Source organism: Oncorhynchus mykiss, chromosome 22 (assembly GCF_057628025.1).
Source record: "Oncorhynchus mykiss isolate SJ-2025 chromosome 22, ASM5762802v1, whole genome shotgun sequence".
NCBI classification, from domain to species: Eukaryota; Metazoa; Chordata; class Actinopteri; order Salmoniformes; family Salmonidae; genus Oncorhynchus; species Oncorhynchus mykiss.
In genome coordinates, this window is record NC_143043.1 from 21,344,854 (window position 1) to 21,358,544 (window position 13,691).

Consider the following 13,691-nt stretch of genomic DNA (forward strand, 5'->3'; position numbering starts at 1 on the left):
TACCATTTGCATTTCCTGTTACATATATGCATTGCAAACAGTAAGTAGGGAGGCCTACTATTGGTTATGAATTATATATTTTTTAACCAGTCTGTTTATTTTGTACAGTTCAAATGTTGTTGAGAAATTAGATGTCCCTCACTCTAAACATCAAATGATACATTTATACAGTACATTATGAATGAGCCACAGGGGGCGTATCGAGGGAGGGAAGTGACAAAACCTATATGACATGACGAACAACATAAAACGATAAGGTTTGAAACATATAATAGGCTGAAAGAGGAAACGAGAGAGAGAGAGAGACAGAGAGAGAGGAGCAATTGACAAGCATTCACATGACTTGTGTCCCCGAACGTGGATATTTCTGTGATAGCGCACCAGTCCAAAGACACAGGTAGGCTTTCACAAAGGACGACGTTTTATAAACTTTTTGATAGTCATTAACCAGAACGATTTGATCTAGCTCCGCAACAGAAATTAAGGTACGCAAAGTTTATGCTTTACAAGACATCTCGTGTGGTAGGCTTACTTGACAGACAGTTACCAGTCGACAAGCGTCAGTAATTGATCGATCTATATTATTCATTACTCCGAATATATTGTGTTATTGAATAACGACAGACATAAACAGTTTAATAATACAAAATAATAATACATATTTTTATGCAGTATGATACGCATTTGAAACGCAACATGCGTCACATTTTTAGAATAGGTAGGCCTAGGCCCTAGAGTATGCTCTTTTTGAATAGTCTACTTTATCCGAAACTATTATGTTACTGTACCTGGACAAAAACTCTACAAGCACCGATCCTTCAATCATTTTCACAGAAGTGTAATTGATTTGGCTGTTTTAATTTGCTCTGGGCTGTCGGAATTGTTCCTCAGCATGAGTCAATGGAAACAAATTCAACAGCTCCAGATCAAATACCAGGAGCAGGTGGGCTACCTTTATGATGACAACTTCCCTATGGACATACGGCAGGTGCTCTCCAACTATATTGAGAGCCAGGACTGGTGAGTGTGTGTGTGTGAGAGAGAGAAAGAGAGAGAGAGAGAGAGTGTGTCTGTCTGTCTGTATGCATGTCTGTGTGTATGTCTGTATGTGTGTTGGTGCCTGTGTTACTGTACAGTAATATATATAATAGATATCAAGTTGGGTTTCCAGTGAGCATGTTCAGGAACTAAAACACAGCATGTGGATACCATAATTGATAACGCTTTACTTGAAGGGGCAATAAGGCATCCATAACACCTTAATGAGACCAGCCATGACACTTTAATGAGTGTTGGAAGTGTTTTACTGCATTAACACATCATGGTAATCCAGCTGTGACTGACATGTAGCCTTTTCATGTATTGGGTCGTTCCATGAAATGAGTCACTTTGATATTTTTAGAAGAAATTGTGAATCAATATTGGATTGTAAAAGCCTGTTATATTAAATGAAGTACCCTTTAATATAGACCACATGGACAATTCAATGAATCTGATTTTTAATATGAAAAATAAGTATTACGCATGTTGATATGTCCGTCTCTGTATTCTCTGTGGCTTCTCTGAAGATTTTAACCCAGTTAACCCAGTTAACCACTAAGTGTTTTCACCATCATTGTAAAGTCCTATTTATTTTGTTGCTTTGACCGAAGAGTATTATTTATTACATGTGATTAGGGATTCATTTGAAGGTAAAAAACTAAAAGAGTTTTAATATGGTAAAACTATTCCTTTTTAAATATTTTTTTCAAATCATAGTGTTAAAGGAGGTGAGCTGGTTCTACTCTCTTTGGGCATTTGCTGGTGTTTTGTGGTGGAAAACTGAGTGTGTAGAGCTTAACATTACATACTGTAGATAGCTTCTTCTTTTTTTAAAGCTTACAGTCAAATGACCAAAGCATCCTCTAGTGGCGTCATGGGTAGAATGTTATCAATATTTTTCATCATTTCATAATTAATAAACATTTATTATTTTTAGTGCCAAAAAAGTGTAATATTGGGATGCAAACTCAAATACGTTTTAACTCTATGAGATAGTAGTCTTCTTTTTTTAAAGCCAATTGCCAAGTGTGTGAGGTGTATACTTTCGTTTCAAAGTAGATTTGCCTTATACTACCAAGAAACAGTATGTGTGACCCTATTTACTGCAGTAATTCATTTCCCATCCCTGTTACACACAACAAGCTTCCATTCCCTCTGTCACAAGAGGATGTATTTTTTTTAGTTTAACTAGGCAAGTCAGTTCAGAACAAATTCTTATTTTCAGTGATGGCCTAGTGGGTTAACTGTGTTGTTCAGGGGAAGAACAACAGATTTGTACCTTGCCAGCTCAGGGATTCGATCTTGCAACCTTTCGGTTACTAGTCCAACGCACTAACCACTAGGCTACGCTGCCACCCCGTATGGTTGATTTAAGATGAAATCGTCAACCCTGTTATGGTCAACCCTGTTATGGTCAACCCTGTTACTTTATTTGGCACTTACAGGCACTTAGTATAGTCTTTTTTTTTTTTTTTGATGGGATAAAATAACAAAAAACATGTAGATGTGCTCATTATTACAGAATGTACAAATTAGGTGAAATAAAATGATTTTTTCCCCCACCAAGTTACACTACCCAAACGGGACTCATTTCGTGGAACCACCCTATTGCGCTTGTACAAAACAGCAAAATAAATCATTTGATGATATGACATGCTGAAAAAGGAGAATGAGTGATTTCCCCCTTTTCCCTTGTCGATTATAACATGATGTGTACAGTATGTTCTACATACTCTTATTAATAACTTTTTTTTATTGAGCACTGAAAACTGTTACATTTGATACAAAGCTAAGACAACATGTATGTGTTTTCTTCACAGGGATACTGCCGCAAACCATGAGTCCATGGCGACAGTTCTCCTCAGCAATCTCCTGTCTCAGCTGGACAGGCAGTGTTCTCAGGAACAGAACTTCCTACAAAGACACAACTTGAAGTTCATCTACCAGCAGTTACAGGTGCCACAATAACCTCCCTTACAATATCATACACCTAACCTGGTTACAACCAGACTGAACTCTGCGCTAAATCCGTTTGCCAGGCAACCATATACCCTGCAGATCCAACATTGATAACATTAAACAATCTCTCCTTGTCATTGATGCATTTAAGCATTGAGGGGATTTAGTACAACCAACCAACAACTTCCCGTAAATAGGGAGTTGCACTGTGTAGTATGTTATGACAGTATGTATGTGTGTGTGTGTATGTTCAGTGTGGAAAAGGAAGTGAAAGACGAGAACTGTTCATTTGTGGGTTTTTGTCACCTTTAGGGATTGGCTTATGGTTTAGTGGCATTCCTCAAACTGAGCTTCCTTTCACTTGTGATGTTGTATGTGTGTTGTATGTCATTTTTGTTCCAGACAATTGCACCTCTTACCCTATTCAGGGGAATCCAAATTATATTATGCTCTCTGAGGTCTCAGGACATTGACTGGCAGTATATTTCTTAGAATCTCTGAGAATTGTACCTTAAAACACTGTAACGGGAACAGGAAATAGCTGTTTGAGGCTGATGGCTGAGGCCGGTGAGGCCATATTTCTGTATAACACAACTGATGTAGGAAAGACACATACCTCATCAGAACCTTGTGGTTTCCAGAACTTCCATTTTGTCTGTGTGTGTATTTGACTGTTTGTTTGTGTGTACAGATGGTGTGATGTTTCTCAGAGGAAGTAGTAGCTCAAGCACAAGAGGACACAAGAGGTTTGGTTTGGTGTCGCGCTTGGAGAGGTGCATTTTGTTATTGTTTAGCTGTGCTGTCTATTACGCACAGATGACAGATGGAAAGTGTCTCTTTCCATGCAATCATTTGTGCTGAGTCTACCTTGAAGGTACACAAGCATTATTTATGATCCATTCTTTTGAACTCCTAAAGTCCACTGGTTCATACCTGAATTGCATTTTGTTGTGAGGGATCTAACCCTACCCTTGTATAAAATAAATATGTCACTGAGTGAAGAAAACGGTCAACCCACTATGCATATACATTAGGACTTTTAGTACTGGAAATAAATATTGCAGTTCTTATGTCTCATCTAAAGCTAGGAAAGGCTGAGTGGTTGGCTCTAAGGGGATTTCTCAGTCTGAGGGAGGATCTGAATAAAGTGGGCCGAATGAAGGCTGCTGAACGGACACTGTTTGTTTGTGATGTCGTCGTCATTGTGATGATGGTAAAGGGTATTGCGTAGGTTTTCAAGATTGAATCCCCTTTCTGTCTTTCGTTGCACACTCAAATCAGTAGTCACAGACAATGACTGAAAGACAAATCAGGTTTCACATGTTCACATCAGAACTTTCCCTTGTGTCACAGGCCTAGACAGAATCTGTGGAATTTTGTCAAAAACAGACAAAGATGTCAAGATGCACATGGTGTTTGAGACATGTTTTGCACAGAACTGGGTTCAGATCCCAGAGACAGACAAAACGCAAACTAAAAGGACAAATTATGGGCCATCCATGGTTGTATTCCTTAGGGATCATCGTAGCAAACAAGTTCATTCTGTTTTCTTCATTTTTCTGGCCTAATAAACATGTCCCATGTCTGTAGGCCTTTTTACACTAAATGTCTCCTTGTTTAGACGGTCATAGTACATTACTTTTGGTTTTGTTTTCATATTGAGTCTGTACCTGGTTCAGTCGCATTCTTTCCTATGGAATGATTTATCTTGTTTCTTCACACACATGATGGCATACTTTATGTGTGGTGTGTCGGTGGAGAGGTTGGAGAGAAGGTACCGTGTCTGAAAAACACCTTTCAATACTTCCTTATTAGCCAATTTTACACTATACATTATAAGGAGAAAGTAGAGCAAACCTAAACCTCCCTGTTTTACTCACACTCTTTTGTATTTCCGAGGAAGAATCTCAGTTGAGAGAGCAAGCTTTCAAAGAGCACTTAGAAACTCACACAATTCAGGAGACAGACACTCATACAGACAAGTCAGTTGAAATGTTGTTGTTTTTTTAACTATATTTTGTAAGTATTTTCTGCTTTAATTGACAGGGATACCCATGAAATGAAGAGGGAGATAGATTGTGGGCATAATGTTAAGAAGTGCGCTGGGGCCAGGATTCGATCCCATGCAGGCAGGGGACTGCGTATGTCAAAAGGTGTAGACAGCAGTATAATATTGCGGCGATTTCGGGGGGGGGGGGACTACCAGGACTACCAGGACTCGAACTCAGATCCTGCAACTGTCAACCTAACACATGAACAATTTCACAGAGAGATTTGAATGGCTTGACAAGGTCTCTAGGTGTTTGACATCTCCATGCCTTCCTGTACATGTATACATGTGTATGTGGGTTCATATGTCCATGATCTTTTTCAGACTAAATGCAAAGCCAACCCTCTGCTGATGGCCGGGGTCATTTCCACTTGCCTCAGAGAGGAGCGTCGTATCATCTCCACAGCCAGCATTCAAGAACAGGTGAGTCTCTTTGACTCTTTGACGTCACCAGGAAAGTCCCTTGTGTTTCCCACATATCCTTTTTATATCTTCTTCCTCGAAACACCTGGAAAGACAGAGGCAGTAAAAGGAAGAGTAAAGACTAATTGCAATAGGACGGTATCTGTGTGTGTGTGTGTGTGTGGGGGGGGGGGGGGTCTGCATATGTGTGTGTGGTTTACTTCACCTCATCATCATCTTGATAGGGCCCATTGGAGAAGTCAATGCAGAATTCGGTGGCCTTCGAGAGACAGAAGAACATGGACAACAGGGTTGCTGTGATCAGGAGTAGTGTGCAGATGATGGACCAGGCAGTGAAATACCTAGAAGACATGCAAGACGACTTTGACTTCCGCTATAAAACTCTCCAGTCTCGAGGTCAGCCATTCACCCAATCCATACCCTTATGGACTCCCCTAAGATCTGATGTGATTTTACAGCTGTAGTATAATATTGGATAGCTGTAAGTAAAATGGCAATATCTGCACCTTGCCCTCTGACGGCCTGATGTGGTGAAATTATTGACTAACTATGGGCAACACTTGACTTAAACCGCATAGTTTTTAAACCCAGAGGCCCAATATCGCAATACTTCCAGGAACGCTTGCGAAGCAGACTAGGCCGGGGTATTTATTTACCTTTATTTAACTAGGCAAGACAGTTAACAGCAAATTCTTATTTTACAGTGACGGCCTACTCCGGGCAAACCCTCCCCTAATCTGAAAAAACCCTGTCCCAATTGTGTGCCGCCCTATGGGACTCCCGATCACGGCCAGTTGTGATACAGCCCGGGATCGAACCAGGGTCTGTAGTGACACCTCGAGCACTGAGATGCAGTGCCTTAGACCGCTGCCCCAATCGGGTATGGGGTTTAGCAAGTCAATAGAAGTGAAAAAAAGTGTAAAATATAAATGCAAAACCTAGATTTGCGCCAATGTCTTAATTAGCTGAAACCTGGTTAAGGTGACAAACTGACACGTTTTCATTTTCATCAAAAACATCTTCATATCAAAGGAATGCCTTTGATTAGACGGCCTGCACATCCGCAGTTCGGCTCGAGACAACCGTTAGACCCGATGACGTTTCTGTGCATCAGCTTAGCTAGCCAACATTGCCATGACATCAACCTCAAGCGTGATCGAGGGATTTTATTGGAGAGGCAGTTTCTGGATATCTTAGTTTTTAGTATCTTTGCTTAAACCCAGCAGGTATAATTGTTACTGTAATTTCATTAATTTCATTAATTTCATTTCCAATATGTTTTCATTAATTGAATTCACTTAGTCTATTTTATGAGAATTTGTAAGATTCTTATTTGCATAAAATAGACAGAGACCCGTCTTATCAATAATGGATAATAATATTTATTCTCTCCCATTTAACCACGAACAACAGTTTATATACAAAATATGACGTCATTGGTGAATGAATCTCCTCCTCTCGACCAAGACAGAGCAAAAAGTTCATTCCGACCCACTAGCACACACACAGGACACACAACATAACTGAATTAACTCTTGATCCCTCACCATTATCGATCACCACTTAGCTGACAGTTTAACAGAAAACCTAGGAATGCACTCACTGCCTTATCTAAAACACCCCAGAGCTAAGTTTCGTCGGTTCAACCATAGCTTACTTTAAAAAAAACACTCCTAATCTCCTCCAACCTGGCTGGAATGGAATGGTATTTATTTAAATGTATTTTTATTTTTTTGTGAATTTTACCCCTTTTTTTGTCATGTATTGTCATGTTGTGTGTTTCTGTCCTTTCCCTTCACCCTGTCTCCCTCTGCTGGTCGTTGTTAGGTTACCTTTTCTCCCCCTCTTTCCCCCAGCTGTGCCTTGTCTCCTCCTAACTACCCATTCACCCCGTTTCCCACCTGTTCCCTTTTTCCCTCTGATTAGGTCCCTATATCTCTCTCTGTTTTTGTTCCTGTCCTTGTCGGATTCTTGTTTGTTGTGTTTCATGCCTGAACCAGACTATCGTCCTGTTTGCTGTAACCTTGTCCTGTCCTGTCGGAATCTGCCGGTCTATCTGAGCCTACCTACGTTTGGTTATTAAAGAAGCTCTGTTTAAGTTAGTTCGCTTTTGGGTCCTCATTCACTCACCGTAACAGAAGAATCCGACCAAGAATGGACCCAGCGACTTCGGATCCTCTCCACTCAGCCGTCGAGATCCAGGGAGCGATGCTAGGCAGACACGAGCAGGAATTGTCTGCTGCTCGACATGCCGTTGAGACCCTGGCCACCCAAGTCTCCAACCTCACAGAACAGGTTCACCATCTCCGCCTCGATCCACCGGCCACTTCCAGGGCTTTCGAATCTCCGGAGCCCAGAATCAATAACCCGCCGTGTTACTCTGGGGAGCCCACTGAATGCCGCTCGTTCCTCACCCAGTGTGATATTGTGTTTTCTCTCCAGCCCAACACTTACGCCAGGAGCACTGCTCGTGTCGCCTACGTCATATCTCTCCTTACTGGATGGGCTCGTGAGTGGGGCACGGCAATCTGGGAGGCAAGGGCTGAGTGTACTAACCAGTATCAGGACTTTAAGGAGGAGATGATACGGGTTTTTGATCGATCTGTTTTTGGGGAGGAGGCTTCCAGGGCCCTGTCTTCCCTATGTCAAGGCAATCGATCCATAACTGACTACTCTATTGAGTTTCGCACTCTTGCTGCCTCCAGTGGCTGGAACGAGCCGGCTTTGCTCGCTCGTCTTCTGGAGGGTCTCCGCGCAGAGGTAAAGGATGAGATTCTCTCCCGGGAGGTTCCTTCCAGCGTGGATTCCTTGATTGAACTCGCTATTCGCATTGAGCGACGGGTTGATCTTCGTCACCGAGCTCGTGGAAAGGAGCTCGCGTTCTCCGTTGCCCCCCTCTCCGCATCACTACCATCTTCCTCTGCCGGCTCGGGAGCTGAGCCTATGCAGCTGGGAGGTATCCGCATCTCGACTAAGGAGAGGGAACGGAGAATCACCAACCGCCTCTGTCTCTATTGCGGTTCTGCTGGCCATTTTGTCACTTCATGTCCAGTAAAAGCCAGAGCTCATCAGTAAGCGGAGGGCTACTGGTGAGCGCTACTACTCCTGTCTCTCCTTCAAGATCCTGCACTACCTTGTCGGTCCATCTACGCTGGACCGGTTCGTCAGCTTCCTGCAGTGCCTTAATAGACTCTGGGGCCGAGGGCTGTTTTATGGACGAGACCTGGGCTCGGGAACATGACATTCCTCTCAGACAGTTAAGGGAGTCCACGGCCTTGTTCGCCCTGGATGGTAGTCCTCTCCCCAGGATTCAGCGTGAGACGCTACCCTTAACCCTCACTGTTTCTGGTAATCATAGCGAAACCATTTCTTTTTTGATTTTTCGTTCACCTTTTACACCTGTTGTTTTGGGCCATCCCTGGCTAGTTTGTCATAATCCTTCCATTAATTGGTCTAGTAATTCTATCCTCTCCTGGAACGTCTCTTGTCATGTGAAATGTTTAATGTCTGCTATCCCTCCTGTTTCCTCTGTCTCTTCTTCACAGGAGGAGCCTGGTGATTTGACAGGGGTGCCGGAGGAATATCACGATCTGCGCACGGTGTTCAGTCGGTCCAGGGCCACCTCTCTTCCTCCACACCGGTCGTATGATTGTAGTATTGATCTCCTTCCGGGAACCACTCCCCCCCGGGGTAGACTATACTCTCTGTCGGCTCCCGAACGTAAGGCTCTCGAGGATTATTTGTCTGTAGCTCTTGACGCCGGTACCATAGTCCCCTCCTCCTCTCCCGCCGGAGCGGGGTTTTTTTTTGTCAAGAAGAAGGACGGGTCTCTGCGCCCCTGCATAGATTATCGAGGGCTGAATGACATAACAGTTAAGAATCGTTATCCGCTTCCTCTTATGTCCTCAGCCTTCGAGATCCTGCAGGGAGCCAGGTTTTTCACTAAGTTGGACCTTCGTAACGCTTACCATCTCGTGCGCATCAGGGAGGGGGACGAGTGGAAGACGGCGTTTAACACTCCGTTAGGGCACTTTGAATACCGGGTTCTTCCTTTCGGCCTCGCTAACGCTCCAGCTGTCTTTCAGGCATTAGTCAATGATGTCCTGAGAGACATGCTGAACATCTTTGTTTTCGTTTACCTTGACGATATCCTGATTTTTTCACCGTCACTCCAGATTCATCTTCAGCACGTTCGACGTGTCCTCCAGCGCCTTTTAGAGAATTGTCTTTTTGTGAAGGCTGAGAAGTGCACTTTTCATGCCTCCTCCGTCACATTTCTCGGTTCTGTTATTTCCGCTGAAGGCATTAAGATGGATCCCGCTAAGGTCCAAGCTGTCATTGATTGGCCCGCCCCTAAGTCACGCGTCGAGCTGCAGCGCTTTCTCGGCTTCGCGAACTTCTATCGTCGTTTCATCCGTAATTTCGGTCAGGTGGCAGCTCCTCTCACAGCTCTTACTTCTGTCAAGACGTGCTTTAAGTGGTCCGTTTCCGCCCAGGGAGCTTTTGATCTCCTCAAGAATCGTTTTACATCCGCTCCTATCCTTGTTACACCTGACGTCTCTAGACAGTTCGTTGTCGAGGTTGACGCGTCAGAGGTGGGCGTGGGAGCCATTCTTTCTCAGCGCTCCCTCTCTGACGACAAGGTCCACCCATGCGCGTATTTTTCTCATCGCCTGTCCCCGTCGGAACGTAACTATGATGTGGGAAACCGCGAACTGCTCGCCATCCGGTTAGCCCTAGGCGAATGGCGACAGTGGTTGGAGGGGGCGACCGTTCCTTTTGTCGTTTGGACTGACCATAGGAACCTTGAGTACATCCGTTCTGCCAAACGACTTAATGCGCGTCAGGCGCGTTGGGCGCTGTTTTTCGCTCGTTTCGAGTTCGTGATTTCTTATCGTCCGGGCTCTAAGAACACCAAGCCTGATGCTTTATCTCGTCTCTTCAGTTCTTCAGTAGCCTCCACTGACCCCGAGGGGATTCTCCCTGAGGGGCGTGTTGTCGGGTTGACTGTCTGGGGAATTGAGAGGCAGGTAAAGCAAGCGCTCACTCACACTCCGTCGCCGCGCGCTTGTCCTAGGAACCTTCTTTTCGTTCCCGTTCCTACTCGTCTGGCCGTTCTTCAGTGGGCTCACTCTGCCAAGTTAGCCGGCCACCCTGGCGTTCGGGGTACGCTTGCTTCCATTCGCCAGCGTTTTTGGTGGCCCACCCGGGAGCATGACACGCGTCGTTTCGTGGCTGCTTGTTCGGTCTGCGCGCAGACTAAGTCCGGTAACTCCCCTCCTGCCGGCCGTCTCAGGCCGCTTCCCATTCCCTCTCGACCGTGGTCTCACATCGCCTTAGATTTTGTCACCGGACTGCCTTCGTCAGCGGGGAAGACTGTTATTCTTACAGTTGTCGATAGGTTCTCTAAGGCGGCTCATTTCATTCCCCTTGCTAAGCTTCCTTCTGCTAAAGAGACGGCACAAATCATCATCGAGAATGTTTTCAGAATTCATGGCCTTCCGTCAGACGTCGTTTCGGACAGAGGTCCGCAATTCACGTCTCAATTTTGGAGGGAGTTTTGCCGTTTGATTGGGGCTTCCGTCAGTCTCTCTTCCGGCTTTCACCCCCAGTCTAACGGTCAAGCAGAACGGGCCAATCAGACTATTGGTCGCATCTTACGCAGTCTTTCTTTTCGCAACCCTGCGTCTTGGTCAGAACAGCTCCCCTGGGCAGAATACGCCCACAACTCGCTTCCTTCGTCTGCGACCGGGCTATCTCCTTTTCAGAGTAGCCTCGGGTACCAGCCTCCGCTGTTCTCATCTCAGTTCGCCGAGTCCAGCGTCCCCTCCGCTCAGGCTTTTGTCCAACGTTGCGAGCGCACCTGGAAGAGGGTCAGGTCTGCACTTTGCCGTTATAGGACGCAGACTGTGAGGGCTGCTAATAAGCGTAGAACTAAGAGTCCTAGATATTGTCGCGGTCAGAGAGTTTGGCTCTCCACTCAGAACCTTCCCCTTAAGACGGCTTCTCGCAAGTTGACCCCGCGGTTCATTGGTCCGTTCCGTATTTCTCGGGTCATTAATCCTGTCGCAGTTCGACTTCTTCTTCCGCGATACCTTCGTCGCGTCCACCCGGTCTTCCATGTCTCCTGTATTAAGCCCGTTCTTCGCGCCCCCGCTCGTCTTCCCCCCCCCCCCCCATCCTTGTCGAGGGCGCACCCATCTACAGGGTCCGCAGGATTTTGGACATGCGTCCTCGGGGCCGTGGTCACCAGTACCTCGTTGATTGGGAGGGGTACGGTCCTGAGGAGAGGAGTTGGGTTCCCTCTCGGGACGTGCTGGACCGTGCGCTGATCGAGGATTTCCTCCGTTGCCGCCAGGTTTCCTCCTCAAGTGCGCCAGGAGGCGCTCGGTGAGTGGGGGGGTACTGTCATGTATTGTCATGTTGTGTGTTTCTGTCCTTTCCCTTCACCCTGTCTCCCTCTGCTGGTCGTTGTTAGGTTACCTTTTCTCCCCCTCTTTCCCCCAGCTGTGCCTTGTCTCCTCCTAACTACCCATTCACCCCGTTTCCCACCTGTTCCCTTTTTCCCTCTGATTAGGTCCCTATATCTCTCTCTGTTTTTGTTCCTGTCCTTGTCGGATTCTTGTTTGTTGTGTTTCATGCCTGAACCAGACTATCGTCCTGTTTGCTGTAACCTTGTCCTGTCCTGTCGGAATCTGCCGGTCTATCTGAGCCTACCTACGTTTGGTTATTAAAGAAGCTCTGTTTAAGTTAGTTCGCTTTTGGGTCCTCATTCACTCACCGTAACATTTTTTTGGTATCCAATTGTTGTATTGTTGACACATATTGTTGACACGTATTGTTGTACTACAACAATTGGATACCAAAAAAAAAGGGGGTAAAATTCACAAAAAAATAAAAATACATTTAAACAAATACCAATGATGTGTGCCACAGGGAGAGGCAGCTCATAGAAGCTTCACAATAATTGTAGCTACTATCTTGTCTCATTACTACAACTCCCGTACGGGCTCGGGAGAGACGAAGGCTGAATGTCATGCGTCCTCCGATACACAACCCAACGTACTGCTTCTTAACACAGCGCGCATCCAACCCGCATCCAACCCGCATCCAACCCGCATCCAACCCGGAAGCCAGCCTACACCATGCACCTGGCAACCTTTGCTAGCGCGCACTGTGCCCGGCCCGCCACAGGAGGCACTGGTGAGACAAGGAGATCCCTACCAACCAATCCCTCCCTAACGACACTAGGCCAATTGTGCATCGCCCCACGGACCTCCCGGTCGCAGCCGAACCCAGGGACTCTGATGGCACAGCTGGCGCTGCAGTACAGCGCCCTTAACCACTGCACCACCCGGGAGGCCCTATTTAAATTACCCCCTGTTTCAGGCTCCACAATCCCTCACTTTTAATTAAAAACCTGTTTTCCCATTTCAAGAGGTTAAATACAAAAATTACAATAGTAATTGACCATAACAGGGTTGACGATTTAATCTTAAATCAGCCAAAATGTTTTATTTTTTCTTTATTTGACTAGGCAAGTCATTTAAGAACAAGTTCTTATTTTCATTGACGGCAGTGGGCCTTGTTCAGGGTAGAATGACAGATTTGTACCTAGGCAGCTAGGGGATTCGAACCTGCAACCTTTCGGTTACTAGCACAATGCTGTAACCACTAGGCTACCCTGCCGCCCGCTGTGATAATGGGGACGGAAGCTTGATGTGTGCCACAGGGAGAGGCAGCTCATAGAAGCTTCACAATAATTGTTTTTATTGTTAAAATATTTCTAGCCTGTCTATCTATGAGGGTTGATGTGTTATGCTCGACCCACTCATTTTTCCACCACAAAACACAAGAAAATGGCCAAAAAGAGTCGAACCAGCTCACCTGCTTTTACGCTATGATTTGAATATCAGATATCCAGTCTTTCTTTTGAGAAAAACATTTTACAAGGAATAGTTTCACCATATTAAAACTAGAGTTTAGTTCACAAAACAGGGTTGACCTTAAAATCAGGGACAGGTGTGTTTTTAAATGAATCACTAATCACATTAAATAAATACAAATCGCCAGAAATGACTTTGTCGAAGCAACAAAATAACTAAGACTTTACAATAATGGTGAAAACTTTTGGGATTAAAGGGGTTCAAATCTTCTGAGAAGTCACAGAAAGTGACTTCTATAGTCAAGTCTATATTCAAATAAAATGTTATTTATT

The 13,691-nt window shown here is 45.0% G+C and overlaps 1 protein-coding gene across 2 annotated transcripts in view; it reads left to right on the forward strand.

Moving 5' to 3' along the window:
* Positions 1–208: 208 nt before the first annotated feature.
* The window catches only part of LOC110501546 (signal transducer and activator of transcription 4), a 35,206-nt gene continuing 21,723 nt past the window's right edge, over positions 209–13,691 (forward strand). The window contains exons 1-5 of one of the 2 annotated variants that reach the window (XM_036958922.2): positions 209–397; positions 892–1,020; positions 2,862–2,997; positions 5,375–5,473; positions 5,698–5,869. In XM_036958922.2, the coding sequence (XP_036814817.1) occupies positions 339–397; positions 892–1,020; positions 2,862–2,997; positions 5,375–5,473; positions 5,698–5,869 (595 nt within the window). In that variant the 5' untranslated portion in view covers positions 209–338. The remainder of the gene's footprint in view (positions 398–891; positions 1,021–2,861; positions 2,998–5,374; positions 5,474–5,697; positions 5,870–13,691) is intronic. The other variant, XM_036958923.2, reaches the window with a different exon arrangement.